The sequence below is a fragment of the Falco biarmicus genome, chromosome 3 (assembly GCF_023638135.1).
Source record: "Falco biarmicus isolate bFalBia1 chromosome 3, bFalBia1.pri, whole genome shotgun sequence".
Taxonomy (NCBI): Eukaryota; Metazoa; Chordata; class Aves; order Falconiformes; family Falconidae; genus Falco; species Falco biarmicus.
Window position 1 is genome coordinate 42,332,868 of NC_079290.1, and position 16,893 is coordinate 42,349,760.

Here is a 16,893-nt window from a genome sequence, read left to right on the forward strand (position 1 = left end):
TAACTCTGCATGTTTAAAGAAGTTTTAGTAGAATATATTAAATTTTCTAAACATGCTGATTAAATCATCTGTTCAAGTATATCACCTAAAATGTGTTGGGAAATAGTGTGTATATTCTGCCTTGCATACACGAATCTACAGCGAATTAAAAAAGAAAATGCAAAGCATTTAATATTTTCAGCAAGATAGAACTTGCTACAGTTTGCATGTATTACAATTTATAGCATGTTACTTGTTGTTACTTGTTCTGTCAATTAGGTTATGATCCTGCTGACCCCCTTGCTTTCATGATAAGACAACTGCTTCAAAGAGTACAGGATATTAGGGATTACTTGTGTGATTAAGAATTTTTTTTTTCATACAGTAGAGGAATTCAAAAGAACACAGGTAAACCAGAGAGAATGGAGTCACAGGCCTGAGGAGGAAGGCTCTACTTTTCAGAGCTACTGCGGGTTTTTTTGCTGGTCAATACAGATTTACTAAACAGAGTATCTATTTCAACTTCATGCTACTTCCATGGAACGGATGCTTTAACACATCAGGACAAATTGTTTAATTTAGTTAAGTAAACTGGGGTCTCTGATCATTTCGTCATTGTTCAGTGACCGTTAGAAAACTTATGTAAATCAATCCTAAAAAGTTCAGCCCTCAAACAAATGATTAATTGGTATTTATAAGAAAAGCTCCTGTGAGCAGGCATAAACGTCATAGAATTTGTAGTCATACTGTCTGAAGAAGAGAAGTTAGTTTGAGGGTTTTTGACATATTATCTGGTCCTAACAAATATACTTACATTTGTCTTGGTCAGCTTCCATTCCTTCACTCTCTGTGTCACTTGGCAATATCCAAGGCTGATGAGCAAGCTGAAGCTGTTGTAAGAATTCATCCTGCCACAAAGAGATCTATTTTAGATAAAATGACAGAGAATGGTCTATATCAACGCAGACTGTAGCAGACACTCTAGCCTCACTTAACCTGAGAGGAGAAAGCCTTCAATAAAAAAAAAACAATAATCGTGTTGTAAAATAAAACCAGAATGTAGAGAATATGCAGACTCCCTAGAATTTTTTTAATTCTTATTTATTTATCTATTAAAAAAAAAAAAGTCTTTTTAGCTATCTGTCTGCTATAGCCACAGACATATACATACTCATCTTAAAAATGCAGCATCACAGAACAAAATCTTAATGCGTATATTCCATTTGTCCTTACGGTTTTTGGACTATGCCTAGATATGTCATGCATGATTTGTTTAAGCAAGGCTTTCACTTGTCTGAACTTTCACCATCTCCAATCTAGTAAGAACAGGGACCTGAAACTTGATTTAGAATCTATGGTTTTATTGGAGAAGGAGAAAGCCTAGGAAGGAAAAATGCTATGGAAACTTTTGTGTCCAAGATACCATAAAACTCTAAGCATCATGTTTTACACCGTTAAAAATCCATACACAACTGAATATATGCTTTTTAAAATGCTTTACAATTGCCTCCTTTTTTCTATAAGGTATATATGTATGTATATACAAATATTTTTCCATGCACACACATATATGTATGTGAGCACATACACACACAGACATATAAAATACTTTGACAGGTTCCTTTGCAATATTCAAGGTGAGAGACAAGACTGGAGTGCACAGTTTTATTTTCAAAAGCATCTCAAACATGCAAGTCTAGTCTCTAAAAAAGAACTTAAACATTAGCCAGATATCATAAAATTACTGGCCAGATTCTTATAAGTACCTGAAAAAGAAGGGAGGGGCTAATAGCCGTGTCATCTTTTACACCAGCTGAAAAACAGAATCTACATATTCAAAGTAAAATTGTATTGCACAGCGCTACAGCGTTATTGTTTCGGCTCTCTGGTTTATAAACAGAAACGGCTTACTCAAATCAGTTCTTGTTGACCAAAGGCTGTTTAATCAAGATCTAACTCACTGGGAGTACATTACTAATTCTGCTAGTAATCTGCCAAAGAAATCCACAAAGACTGCCACAATGGCCCAACACCAAGCTCCGGCAGGAGCTCCAGGCCTTATGCATGTATTGCCATTTCAAATGTGCTTAGTGTTCGAGAAGGTTGCTGACCACAGCACTGAACTGGGCAAAGTGGTTCTGTTCACAGAACAGGATTCTTGCAGTAGGCTCTCACACTGACCAGCGTACTTTTTAATCTTCCAAAACCACAGAATAAAGAACTAAGCCAGGCAGCAGAACAGCGTGGAAGTATCTGACCCAAAAGAGAGTCCTCATCATATCGAGTTATGCTCTGTACTCTAGTAAGTAGGAAGAAAACTTGTGCTAATCAATACTATACTCAAATAAGCTGAAATTTCCCACTGTCAACTATGACAGACCAATAAAGATTACTGAATACCACTTTAAACCATCTGGATAAATAAAGTAATTGTAAAATTCCGAGCATTCAGAAAATGTAATGGTAAACAAGGGAGTCAGCAGTATTTTAATCTCAAAGCTATTGATAACTATCACAGAATTGTGTCACTTCAATGGAATCCATCCTAAAGCGATAAGCAGGATTTAACATTCCTTTGTCAATTTATACAAACACCAAAGGATAAGGTAAATGCATAAAAGTATCTCTGTCAAAGGATTTGGAACCATGATTTATTAGCTTTATAGAGATAATAAAACTATTTCTCTAGGTAGCATTTCTTTGCTATAATTCAATTCAGCCTTGAACAGAGCTGCTAATAAAAAACACCTGTTAGAACTTTGTAATATTATGTGCGCCAAGAGGCAGAAACTTGTCCACAAAATCTCAGATCATTATGTCTTGAGCATTAGAAAACCCAAAACATTCTTAACAGCTGATATGTTAAGTACTTGCCAAATTATTTAAGATTTGTGCTATAACAAGATTAAACCACCCTGAGCTACCGCATGAACTTCACTAAAACTTAAGAACTCTGAATAGTATTAATCAGTAAAATGTTTGTATTTTAGACTTGTTACATTACTCTGAAATGCATTACAAACTAGGAAGCACACATAAGGCATTGAGAGATATGCTAAAATTCCTGATAAAAAAACAAGTGACAGCACAGTGTAAACTCATGCAGATTCTGAATTCTTTAATTCAAGCTCCTTATGGTAAAACATGCTCCTGGTAGCCAGTAATCACATCCTTTTCACCAGACTTACTCTCATCAAATATGTATCAACTTTGTACAGGTTAATCCATGAGCACCACCTACGAGTGAGGAAGCAGAATTATCTGTAAATCTTATCATAGCATCTTCTATAGGATTGGCAATATAACCACAGTGTATTCAAATCTAGTGGAAATTCCCAGTTCACACCATAAAGCTAAGAAGAAGAAAGGCAATTTCCCTTCTTTTATTTTACTGTTTTTATACAGCGAGAGGATGCAAAACCTACAATGAAAGTTGCAAAATAATTTACAGTATCAGCCTCAAGTTTCATCTTTGTGATCCATAAAAGTACAAAGAGAGCCAGAACTTTGTTGTTCTTCTACCCCAGGCAACCTTTGAATTTTTAAAATTTGACTACATGGTCAGACAGAAGCTGTGACACAAGAGAATGAACTCACGTGGCCATAAACAGGGAGACATCTCCAACATGGCAAAAAATGTCACTGAACAGAGGTGCCTCCTGTGTATGTTGTGTCTAAACCCAATTCTCTAAGTGATCAAGAACTTCAGTGGGCAACGATAGCTTAGAAGATGCTTAGAAGAGCATCCAAAGATGAGGCTGGTAGCGGCAGATTGGCCAGACCTCCGTCAGCTACTTTCTGACATCCAAGGGCCTTTAAAGCTTGGTAAAAGAAGGTCTTCTGTATGAACGTGTCATATTAGCAGTTTTTCCCTTCACAGGAGAGCTAGTCCCAAGACAATTTTCCATTATGTCAAAGGTCACTTATGCACGCCAGAAAAGGATAAACAGGGTTCGAACTAGGTCACTAGCAGCTAATGTACTATTGTACCCAGGAGGCAAAGAGAAAGAAAAGAATTAGTCACTTCTAGAAGGGATTGTAACAGAGGGTAAGATCCTACACAGAAATGCTGAGATTTAACGCCAGATTTACAGTGGGCTTGCTGGTTGAAACCAGACATGCTACTCTAACTGTAAAACTGGGTAATAATATTGCTCATTTCTTAAAGTTCATGAAACATATAAATACATATATTGAAAGTATGCCAGGACACATTGTAAGAGCTATCAGCAAAGCTTGGGATTTGGCAAACCGAAGTAACAAGTCACAGCAAATGAAATGGGACTCACAGTTATTATTACTATTAACTACAGAAAGGCTGTGGAAGAAACCACTTTTAATTGCCTGTCTCATTACAAGAAAGATCAGGATTGATGGACAGACCGGGTGTCCCTTGGTGGAGATGCAGTGCTCCTTACATGGCACTTTCAGGAGTCTATATAATAACTCTAGTTGGCATCACGTGACTATGCATCATTTAAGAACAGGGGTGCTTAAAAAGAAGGAAAGAAAGAGAGAAGTGTTTAGTGGGAAACAATGAAACCCTTCATCTATTCTGAACATGTTTAGTTAAAAATGAATTTCAGTTCCCATTTTCTGGCATGTGAGGAAATTCAAACACACAAACATATCCACTTCTCAAAACAGAAGACAATGGTTTTATGCTTGTCAAAAAATAAATTTGTTACAATTACTGTTGGGTTTGGGGTTTTTTTTCATGGAAAACTTCTGGTTTGGAAATATTTCAACTGTCAGTGAAGATAATTTCAATAGAACTGTAGTCACCTTCAGTCCCAATGTCTTTAAGATGGATATCCAATTTAGGTGAAGAAGTAGCTCAAGTGACAGGATTAGTGCACTGCCATTCAAACACCAAAATGAGGATTTTTTCCACCAAATTTAAGTAAGATTTCTTCCCCAAATTCTTTAGGTTTAGAGTTATCTGTGCCTCATTTCCTTTCTTTCATAATAAATAATGGAGGCCATACACTTAATTACAAGATTATACTAAGTATCAAATCTCTCATTTTCCTACAAACATCTCTAAGCAATATTATTATAAACATTTTTAGTTTTCTTTAAGTCGTCATTAGACTGATAATACATTGTGTCAAGTGTCATACGCAACAGATTTTTAAAACAAATAATACTTCTCAGAAACAATTATCTAAAAGCATGATATTTTTTTCAGTCTTGGAAAAAAGCTCTCCAGGTTTTGACAAATGGATTACAAAGAGATTGGTAATGAATGGTGGGAACCGACTTATTCCACCATTAAAAATTAGCAATCTAGACATATAGGTCCTTCTCATGTCAGTAAAGAAGGACTGGCATTTCCTGAGAAAAAAACTCACCTTTGTAAGGCATGTATCTGCGATAGACAGCAGGGCTATTCTTTCAGAAGTGTTTTTATTTCCACCGCCTATACACTGAAGTTATATTTAAGGCAGCTAAGGCTAGCAGAGGAGATCCCACTCAAAATTTACAAGGTACTTTAACTTTTTTCCTTTTGTTTTGTTTTAAAGAAAAACTAATCCTGTAAAGCCTTTAATATGGGTCAGGAAGTTTTTATGCTCTGAATCAGCCTACTTAACATGCACATAGTACTACGCAGTGATTCAGCAATGTTGGATGTTTTTTCACTGTAGTTCAGTTTTGTATTTTGGAAAATCTGTCTGTTCAGCGATGCCTAACTAATCATTCCAATGCGTCCAAAAAATGAAATAAAAAGCATAGCGAGGAAGTATTATGCACTGTTAGTGTGGCAGGAAAAAAAAAAAAAAAGTTGCATTTAATATTCCAGAGATACGCACCTCTTGGAAACTGTAAGGCTAATAAAACTGCTGTGCATCATGCAAGCAAAACCCTATAGAGCCCATAGAAAATCTGGTGTGCATGAGTGCTGCAGTGTGTTTTCTGTAAATAAATCCTGGCATTCTCTAATCAGTACCTCTCAAAGCTGAGCAGTATTTCCTTGCTAATTTTCTCATCGTTATATTTAAAGTTCTTTTTCAAGTAGTAAGTTACATTAGGTATACGGATGTTACTTCAATATGAACCATAATCTAGTCTTCATGTTATAGCAGCTTTTAAACATAGCAAAAAACATTAAATCGAAAATCTTACTTCTGATAAGCTGCTTCTCTGAGTAGTGACAGTTCCAAGAATGTCTCCACTCATTTGCACAGCAAGCCCTGAAGCAGCGCTGAGGGTCCTCCCCATTTGGCTCTTAGATGTCAAAGATCTGCTTCTTTGCATGCTAATGACGCCTTCCCTATTTCCGTGGTTGCTAGGGGTAAGAGGCCGTGACAGCAAGCTATTTGGGGTCGCTGGTCTGCTCCCCGGAGCTGATGGAGTTGGTGGCCTGTTGGTTTGCGTACCGGGCGTTGGAGGCCTGCTGTTTGCAACGCTGGAGACCTGTGTTCTGCTGTTAGCCGGCAGCGGTGGTGATTTGTTTCCTTGGAGCTGAATGTTCTTCCCCATCTGTGTTGGCACCTGAGGCCTCGGGTTTTGGCCCTGTGTAGCTTGAAGATTACTTTGATGGTCAGATGTAACTAAACTATGATGTTGGATACTAGGGCTTCGTGAGAGTCTCGCTTCTTCCCATAGTGCCAGGTCCTTCTCAATATCTGTGCGCGCACACACACACACACACACAAAAAGAAAATAAAGAATCTGTTTCTGTGGTTTAAAACTCCTATGGATTTTCTCCAGTGTTAGTGACAACCTGAAGCTGTGCAGAGAAAATCTATCTGACCTTAAAATATAAGGCATCAGAATTAACAGTTCAAATGCGTGAAAAGCATTTCCTCAAGTTTATTTACATTTGATTTACTGCAAACACAGCTATCCCACAGAAACAAAATATTACCACTTCACTGAACATCGATACAGCCTATAAAACTTCATCTCATTTACTCAGAGTTATCTCTCTGCGGCTTTTGCACGGTTTCTCATTAGCATCAAACCCAGATGGAGCAGTGAGTGAAACCTGCCATCCTCAGCTGCAGCGAAGGGCAATCCAAAACTGGTTCAAGGTGAGACTTCTGCTTCTGGCCTCACTGTCCACTGCCCAAACAAAACCCTTGAACTCTGGCACATCTGGATCTGCGATCCTGTCTGAATCTGAACTTTGTGCTCTGGCCTGCTGTCAGTGCCACAGCCGGTGAGGGGTCACCAACATCTAGAATCCAAGGAGAAAAAGTGGCCACCATTTGGCTGTCCTGTCCCTACCCCTCACACAGCCGTAAGGAATAAGATCCTATTTAAAACCCCTCACACAGTTGTAAGGAATAAGATCCTATTTAAAACCAGAAAAGATCAGGGATAGAGATGAAAAGTGTCTTTTGAATTCATTTAAATGTTACTAATGCTTCTAATGAATAAAATCTGATATATCCAACAGAATTAGGTGAGGACAGTGGGAATTTAGGTTAGCATTGCTAATGTACTGAAAGTCCTTGCAAGTAAAAATGTCAAGCTTAAGGAACAGTTTACTCAAGTTTATTTTATCTTACACAATTGTTATGAATTTTCGCTCCCACTGGCATGTACTCTACTGTAACTTGGTTTTGATGAGAACAGTTGGTTATCTTTAGAAAATCAGTGCTGTTTCCTATTAAACTGTACAAGTCACAGTCCCAGAAGCTGTGAATCTGCAAGGCTCTACTGATTTAAACACCTATTAAGTGAACTTATTTATACGAGCATTTCATTTTTATTTTGTTAACAATAATTTCACATTCTAAAAGTCTTAAAAGAAACAAATCCTAAACTGCATATTGGAAAACTAGATTTTCTTCCACTTGTTTACCAGTAGGTATAAAAGGAATGCTCTATGTAAAATAATTAAAGATGTGCTGCCTTTAACATTAACTTATTTTATAATAACACCTCGAAAACAGGAAAATAAGCTTTGTCAATTTCATGTTACTAGTCTAATACAAGATAGTCCCTACATTTCAAATGCTATTACTAGAAAATCTGGTAAAACAAATAGTTGTGAAAGCTTCAGATGAAAGTGTCTCTCAACTCTTTAAATGTTTTGCTGTTAGCAAATTTCAAAACAACTTACTGTTTCTAGCACACAGTTAAGAATATTTCTAATTGCTATCTTGCTGACCTCTTAAAATAATTTACTTCCATTTTGAAATAATTATGTCTTGAAGTACTCTCCCTTTATGCTTTTAAAATAATCGATACACATAACTTTGGAACTTGTAAGATGTCTGGCAAAAATTCAGGGGCCAAAAAATGACAGTGTGGGCTACCTGATTTAAACCAAATGAGGAGTATGTTCTTTTAAAGATTCACATTAGCCTACATCTTTGCAAAATTACCAACCACTAACTTCCCCATGATGATTCAGTATGCTAAGAAATTATCTGAATATTGAATGATTATAGCTAAATAAACATTTTATTCTGGCTCATGTTTCCTTAATTCCATATAGTAATTAAGCCTGCAGATAAACCAATTATTCTAATAATTTCTCCTACACATAATTAACATGTTTCCATAGTGTAATTATTCAGTTTTCTTTAGCAGACATCCTCTTCTTGATTTTGCTTCAATATCAGCTTTTCAACCAGAAAGGAAAGAAGAAAAAAGAATAATCACACATCTCCCGCTTTATAGTATTATCTGATCTATAGTAAATACCAGAATTGAATTATAATTTAGGATTTTTTAAATCCTTTGTCAATGTCGTTTAAAGGAAAATAAAATGCAGGCAACAGAGCAATACAAAGGCATTTTACTTTCATATCAGAAACACCAGAAGAAGGATATGATTCATAATGCACTTACGAACTGTTTATGCATTTAATAGTTCTTCTTATGATAAAATATATTCCAGAAGTATCCAATGACAACAGAATCAGTTTAACAAACCAAATTGGCAAGATACTGGAATTAACTACCAAAAAAAATATTCTCTGCTTGCGTGTGATATAAAGCAGCCACGGTAACATAAGACACTGGATCTCAGACAGTATTTCAAGCCATATGTACATAAGGAAAAGAGAACTGCTTCAATATCTGATTTTGTAAAAATACCGTTCAAATATCAAGGTACTGAGGCAGTTGCTGGCAGTTGGTGCTTAGTCTCTAATTTAGGCACAGGTACCAAAGTGTGCCTTATGTTATGACTTTTATCCAGCATATAGTCCTATAGTCCTTAAGAAAAAGACAGGCTCCTTAAGAAGGTGTATCCGAAACAGGGGACCACATTTCATCATGACACAGATAGTCCAAGTCATAATTCAGGTATCTAAATGACTGCCTAGTATTGGGTAGAATTAATAGGTTCCAGTGTACCTGGGAAGAGAACTGAAACAAGGAGACTTGCTGGTATCAGAGATACTTGAATTTTGCAAATGTATGAGACAAATAAGGCTAAGAAAAACCACAGCATTATTTCCTGAGGTCACCTGAGCTGATTCTTAATGGAAATAATGTTATAGCTTGTCTGTGAGGGGAATAATTGTCTCAGGTAGCACTGGTGTTATAATAGGACATGAATTATTAGGACCGGACAAGAGTCCAATGTCTAATAATTGGGCTGTTTTCTCATGAATTTCTCAGGTAGACGAAAATTACTGAATAGCAGAATGACTGAACCCCACGTTCAGTGTTACTGAAGTAACAGGCCCAAAGCCAAATCACAACAGCACTGCTGTGAGGGAAGACCTTGCAGGTCACACAACAGCAGACTGAATCTCTCTCAGAGACTGAGTGAATGTAGCTAGTTAGCTTACAGTCAATTAAGTATTTAAGTATTGCATATTCTATTGAATATGGTAATTATTACTGTCAGCTTTGCCAAGGGAGTTCTAAAGGAACTGCACGTTTCAGAGCATACTGCATACAAGAACAGCTTGTACAACCATGGAAGTGCAACCAGTTAGGACATAAATCAAAGCAGGAAGATCTTCAGCAGACCCCTCCTGAGTGACAACTGCAGCAACAGCAGGGAAGGCAAGTGCTGCCTCAGTGGCAGAGAGCCCTGGGGTAACTCAGGTCCCTGCTGTGCCACAGAAACCTGATGACCAAAGCTTGGCCTGCTGGTGTCCTGGCTCCCACTAGATGTTCCTGGCAGTTCCAGGTTGGAGAGAGGGCTCATGGATTTTTCAGTCTAGTCTGGCAGTGGCTATATCTCTAATAGCTACAGTGACTTGAACCTGCCAGAAAAAAAATAATAATTGAATGACAGTATTTCTGTTGACAGAAACAAAACCTGTCTAAAATATCTTCATTTGTAGATATCAAAATTTTTAGCTCTTGCTCCATTATGAGCAAAAACTTCTGAAGAGCCTCCCACATTGTGCTTGTAACTTTGTCTTCTTTCTTGCCTTCAGCTGCAACAGCCCCTAGACAGAAATGCAACAGCTGTACCTCTCTCTAAAGAGGATACAGCTCCCAAGCTTTTCACACCAGTATTATCGGTAGGATAGGTGTCAAAGTCTTCTAGAAAATCACACTGAAAGTGGCAAGTTCTCTGCCTCGCTCTCTGAACAGCTTGAAAGAAGGGTCAGATAAATTACATTTCTCCCTCCACATCACATATACAGTCTTTATGTTCCAGTTCTGCATTACTTTTCATAGAGTTGGCCCACAAAGCTCAGCTTTCATCATATGACAAATAGGATGCATAATATAGGACTACCACCGCTAACAGGTCTATGCCACACCTTGTAACTAAAGCTGAAGATAGAAAATATTGATTACAAAGAACAACAAATTTCAAACTATATCCTAGGATATCCCTCATTACCATCATCCCTCTGAAGCATATTTCCACTGAAAAAAAGGGGGGGGGGAGTTGTTTGACCTTTTAGAAATGGTTATCCCACCAAAGATGTTGCAGATGTTCCACTGCATGCAAGTTAACAGACTTGGCTAGAAGTCCCATGAATAAGGTGGGCTTTTCTTGCAAAGCAATCTGTTCTCAAGCTAAAGGTCCACTGCAGTCTTTTGTAAAGACTACTTAACTGTAGGTGAAGCATCTGTACCTCCTTATTGCGTAAGTCTTGGTAAAACGTGAAAACAAACAAACAAAAAAGGCGCATTATTAAGCTGTTAGACTGCAGTATATTTAACACAGTTTAATTACTGTATTTACTGTAATTAAAGCAAAGTTAATTACATCTACAAACACAACAATAATTGTGCTGGTTTTCTTCAATGAAGAAAAGGGGAAGTTTGAAGTTTTTATCTGTTTTCATCAGCATGTTACATAGATCAATTTTTCCTTTGTCTAAAATATTGGCAGAGCTAGCTGAGTGAATACTGCTAAGCATTTTATGATCCCTTGCTAGCATACATACCAGCTAGGTGTTTTTCCATGGTCTGAAGTTCTTTTGCTGCTAAGGAGTCCTTTAAAAGTTTCTGCCTTGGGGAACCTCCAGGTCTGACACCCATGGTATCCACGGTCCAAACTGTCTGAGACTTACACAGATAAAAAGAAAAGGGAGTGCTTTCAATCTAGTTTCACATTTACACATGAAACAATAAAAAAAAAAGCAGCGTCCTTGTTTAGAATAGTCTATCTGGTGTTTTTTATGTAGAATATATAACATTTTCTGCAAAATACTGCAAAATATCATCTCTTACCTTAAGTAACATGAACAGCAGGCATTACTTAAAATCAACAGTTTTAAAATAATTCATATATATAACTCTTGTTCCACGCTGAGACATCATAACAGGACAAATTCTTCAGTGATTTACATTCTGTGCAGTTCCAGTTACTTAGTGGGGGTTGCACTTACTTTAAATTACCATAGCATTTGGCACCATATCTCTGCAAAGCAGCACTTCTGGGAATATCTCAGAATTTCCTAATCAAAATTGCCAGTGCTGTTTTATCACTGCGAGAAGTATTCCTTTCAGGAACAGCAACTAAATCACCAGGGTAACACAGCAGTTCAGAAGGGATGCCAGCAAACAGACCACCTCCCCAGTCGCTTTACTCTTGAACTCTGTGGTAGTCAAAGTTATCTGCATTTTATGGAACCCACTCAATCCAGTTGCAAGAAATTATTTTAAAATATACTATGAGGTAAACTTGCTAAGTTTTTTTAATGCTTATTTGACATACACAAAAAATATGTATGACCAAGTGTGCAAGACTTGATCGTAAGAACAACAGACAAAAACATTAATTAAAGCATTCTTAACAGCCTATCTGAAATAAATTTTACATTATTACCTCACCAAAACATTTCATTTGTAGTCTAGGGGGTTTTGTTGATTTACCAGGTTTCCTAAAGAAACAAGGGTTATGCAATGGTCTCGTCGTCATTTACCCTTTGCTAATTTTTTAATCTTCCACTAAACGTCAAATATATTCAGAGAAGGGCCGTGGTTTCAAAGAAATTAGACTGATGTAATTTCAGGGAAAAGAATGATAGAGCAGAGGAGGGAGACTCAAACTGGTGACCCTGTTCAGAGAAGGTGTACAGGGCTCTGCTGCTACGCAGTAGGCTGGGCTGGAACTCTACCACCAGCAGATGTGCGTTCCTTAGCTGCAGCATGTTGCGGTACTTTTCTGGCTGGACTCTCACGTCGTAGGGAAAGGTGTACCACAGTTCAAAGGAAGAACATGAAAATACAGTTTTGGCATCATCTCTATTCATAAAAAATTTGCTTCAACCATAAACGCTAAATAAAACACTGTAGCTGCCTTCCCTTGTAGAAAAGTAAGCATAATTCTACAGAAGTAAAATGCTATATGGGATATATTCTGCATCATTTTTAATCTGTTCCAAATAGACACTGCCTTGTATGCAAGTGATCATTGTAAGCCATGTATCTTTAAAATACGTTAACACAGATTAATATTTATAAAGCAACAGCTATACTATAATGCTACATATGTGTACATAAAAAAGCCTAGTCATGTTTACCAGCATATAAAATAGTTTGAAGCTGCAAGTAATTCCATTATTCAACTCACAACGTTTTTAAAACACTAATGACATTTTTTGATTTGCCAATTGTTTTTTATATTAGTTCTGCTCTGGTTAAAGTTACCTGTATTTAATCACAGGTAAATACATGGGAACAGTTGAATGAAACAGTAAATTACTCAGAAGTGGAACTGATCCTGCAAACACATTTATTTCAGTCATACCACTAGACCTGACTTATATCACGTATCAGGAATAGTCACACCACTATTTCTCCAAGACATTTTGCGCATTTGTCACTTCAGTCCTCGTTGTGAAATCTCCATCCAAATCACAGTATGTCTTGTTGAGGTCACTACAGAATATTAATCTGCATTAAATTACTCACATCTCTAAATGTTTATTTCTAACAGATAGTAGTTACCCAATACCTATCTCTAGATGGAAGAATATTTTATTCTGTGAACAATTCCTGTGAAATAAACAAAAACTAAGAAAGAGATGGAAAGGTGGAATATAGCCTGTAACAAAGCTCTAATAGATATATTTAGATATACTCTTGTGCCCAGATTTTTATGGTGGAAAAAGGCAATTTTTCTATACATTTTATAGTGTACATTTGCATAGAGAGAAAAAACAGCAGGACTTCAATAATGACTAGGGGGGGAAAAACCCCAAGGTAATAAGGATGTATATACAATTTCATGCACAAATACAACTCTGAAGAAACATGGAATAAAAACCTGTCAGTGGTCTATGGCAATACTAGAAGATCAAACTACTCTTCTAATATTCTTAACTGACTATTCAAGTTTATCATAAGCAAATTACTACAGGTTTTCAGCAAGTCCCTAACCACCTAAAAATACAGACTTCCAAATGTTAGCCTGGTGACAGGCTATGCCTTATTTTCTGGAAATGAAATGTAGTTATCTTTCTCTTCTACAAACCTCTACCATTTCTTCTTACATTCTGTCTTTTCCTCTACTATACTTCCTTTCTTTATGCACAGCAATCATGTAAGACACATACAAAAAAGGTGACTGACTGAGTAAAGGCAGGTCTCTACTGCCGGTAGTACAATCTAAGAGAGAGAAAAATTATTCTTTAATGGTCGTCATCATGGTAGTGCTTTAGACATTTATAAAAATATGAGTAATGTTTAAATTAAATCACTTGCAATTAGGAGACACCAAATCACAAAGATCTTCAAACATCAGCAACACCTTTGTATGGTTCAGTACAGGTTTTTAAATCTTACATGTTCATGTGAAACATACAGATATGCCTGTGTATAAGCACATACAGGCCCACAAAGGCAGGTACACACATGCATTTAATAAATACTTGTGGCTGCCTTCATCCTGTTAACACCGAAATACAAAGATGCACAGAGTATGTGTTCAGTTCTGGATGTAGTACAGATGTATACATTATTTCTAAGAATAAATATTAATCTCGTATATTTGATTTAAATCAAATACATTTACATGTATTCAGTCTCTACCATTACATAGCTTTACGTTCAAGCTCCCTTTCAGATATACAGTTCCAACACACTGTGAAATTAATGTGGTAACTTTGGATGAAGTTTTACCCCAAATTTTCTAACTCTTCCTGTACATTTTTCTGTTCTATGTAATATCACAAGCTTATGGCATTTTTTCAGGCGATAGCTTCACAAAAGACTAGAACAGTACTGTAATACTATTTATGGAAGATGATGTATTTAATATTAGCAATTTAATTTTATGACAAATTATGTGCCTGTAATAGTGCCTTCCAATTAAACATTCACTTGATAGAAAATAATAATAATGATCTGGAAAAAATAAGGCACAACAGTTTATTAAGACATTAAAACTGTAGTGTAACCATTTTTTGTTCCTCCCCTGAAGCTAGATATTTCAGGGCTATAACCAACAACATTTTTTGAGGCAGACTCAGGTAATGTTTTTTTCTATTTATCTAAATAATACTGAACATAAAAAAATATTTTTTAACATCTTGTGTCTATGAGTTCATTTAAGCAACTAATGCATAAACACAGACAGAGGTCCTCAGTGTCTCCAGCACAAAGTTTATGCAACAGCCTTGTTCCTAAAAGATAAACACAGGCTGAAAGTACGGAATGTTATCAAGGAGGCTTTGGAAGCTTGTCAATTCAAATGTAAGAATAAATGAATCTATACAGCTTTAGCAGAATTCACTGGTGCCCTTCCCTCCACTGGATGAATGGCAGCAGTTCACATATGTCACTTAAGAAAAAGAATCAGGCTCGCCAGCCATTTATTTAAACCTTCTTATCCCACTTCATCAAAACCTATCCTTTTTCTACTGGCCAGGAATTGCAGAGATAAAACACTAATGGCATTTGGACTTTAATGATAATGACAGTAGACTGAAAGTAGTTGAAAAATATAGCATATATGTGTGAAGTATGTGCATAGAAGCAATTCCAACTCCTTCAGTATCTTCCAAACGACAATTGCCATTGACCATTCATTAAGCTTTATAAATATTAGCATAACATTTACAAACGGCTTATTTTCATTAACAAGACCTAAAAAATGAGGATGTTCCTGAAAGGCATCCTTGTCTTTCTAACTTGTAGAAACCTCAGACTTTGAGGGTGAGGCAATGCCTCTTTGTGCCAGAAATATGTTCAGACAAAGCACTCAGGATACATTTGTCACCATTTGAGGTCAACTGTGTGTCCATTTCTTAAGTTATTTTCTTTACGTATCATCATAATTTCTTCACATGCAACACATTCATTAATGCTTTTTTTTTTTACTTAGATCACTTAGCCAAATTACTGCTAAAATAAAAAATTACAAACCATAAAGCCAAAGGTAATCTCTCTCATCACTGGTTCCCTGAACTTCTGGAAAATACCATAACTTACTGGGAATGCCACAGTGAAACAGAAATACAATTAAGGAGGTGATGAATAAGAATAAGAGAGATTTTCCAAGATCACTCTATGTGCTTCAATCTGCAGCACAATGTTAGACAGCATACACCAGCATAGCTTTTATCTCTAAAAAAACCCTGTGCAAATGTTAATGCCTTCATCTCACCATCACACTGACTTGACATGGGCTGTGTAATACCCACTGACACCTGGGGAGTTCCACAGAGGTGCAACATTTCGGAATAACTAACGCCAAGAGGAAGGCCTCCAAATTACCTACTACATCACCTGGAAATCAAGTGCTTGATACAAAATAAATTACTCTTTCTTGTTGACCATAAGAAGTGTTAATAAATGAAGCAGCATTATATTTCTATGTCATTTTGGCCTGCTTCAGAGTAAAAAATCCAGGTACTCATATGCACATCCATGCACACAAACTCTTTTCAGGTGTGGGAACAGTCCCCAGCTCACAAGAGAAAACGCTTCTTCATTTTTAAAGACTATCTGAATTGCATGATCACAATGAAATGAGGAAAAGGAGGTGAAACCCATTTAATTAGTAATTTCCTGGCAAGCTGTAAATAAATGCAATGCATTTTGATTTGATTGAAAAGTTTGTCAACTTTTTATTCTACATGGTTGTGCTAATGAAGCGCAAATTTTATTGGTAACTTCAGGAGATGATACTGTAAAAAGACAACCACGCGTAGCTTTCCAACCTACCATTTCTTTGCTGAATAGCTTAAATATCTTAAATATACGTATTTGACAGAGATCCCTCTGTCAATCCCTGTTATTGAACAATTTGTTTGCAAGTGTCCCTCCTGCTCTGACCAAGCAGCTGGCAAGGACAGTTGTTATTTGTGCAGCAGAACTTTTTGTGCAATATTTTGCTTGAAGATTCTTCACGTTTTCTGTAAGAGTTCACCAAATGTTTAATCTTTCAGCTTCTGTAGTCTGTTCAAGGACATAAGGTGAGCTAGTCAACAGATCTTTTCGGTACTGCAAAATAATAAACCTCAGAGCTCCGCTGCAATATTGGCAGCCACATCTAATCCCCACCTTCCACATTAGGGCCTGTTC

General features: G+C 36.7%; 1 protein-coding gene across 2 annotated transcripts in view; it reads right to left on the reverse strand.

Moving 5' to 3' along the window:
* C3H8orf34 (chromosome 3 C8orf34 homolog) overlaps positions 1–16,893 on the reverse strand; it is a 167,723-nt gene that overhangs the window by 11,655 nt on the left and 139,175 nt on the right. For both annotated transcript variants that reach the window (XM_056333302.1, XM_056333303.1), the window contains exons 11-13: positions 11,307–11,427; positions 6,106–6,608; positions 794–887 (exon numbers count right to left, since the gene is read on the reverse strand). In XM_056333302.1, the coding sequence (XP_056189277.1) occupies positions 794–887; positions 6,106–6,608; positions 11,307–11,427 (718 nt within the window). The remainder of the gene's footprint in view (positions 1–793; positions 888–6,105; positions 6,609–11,306; positions 11,428–16,893) is intronic.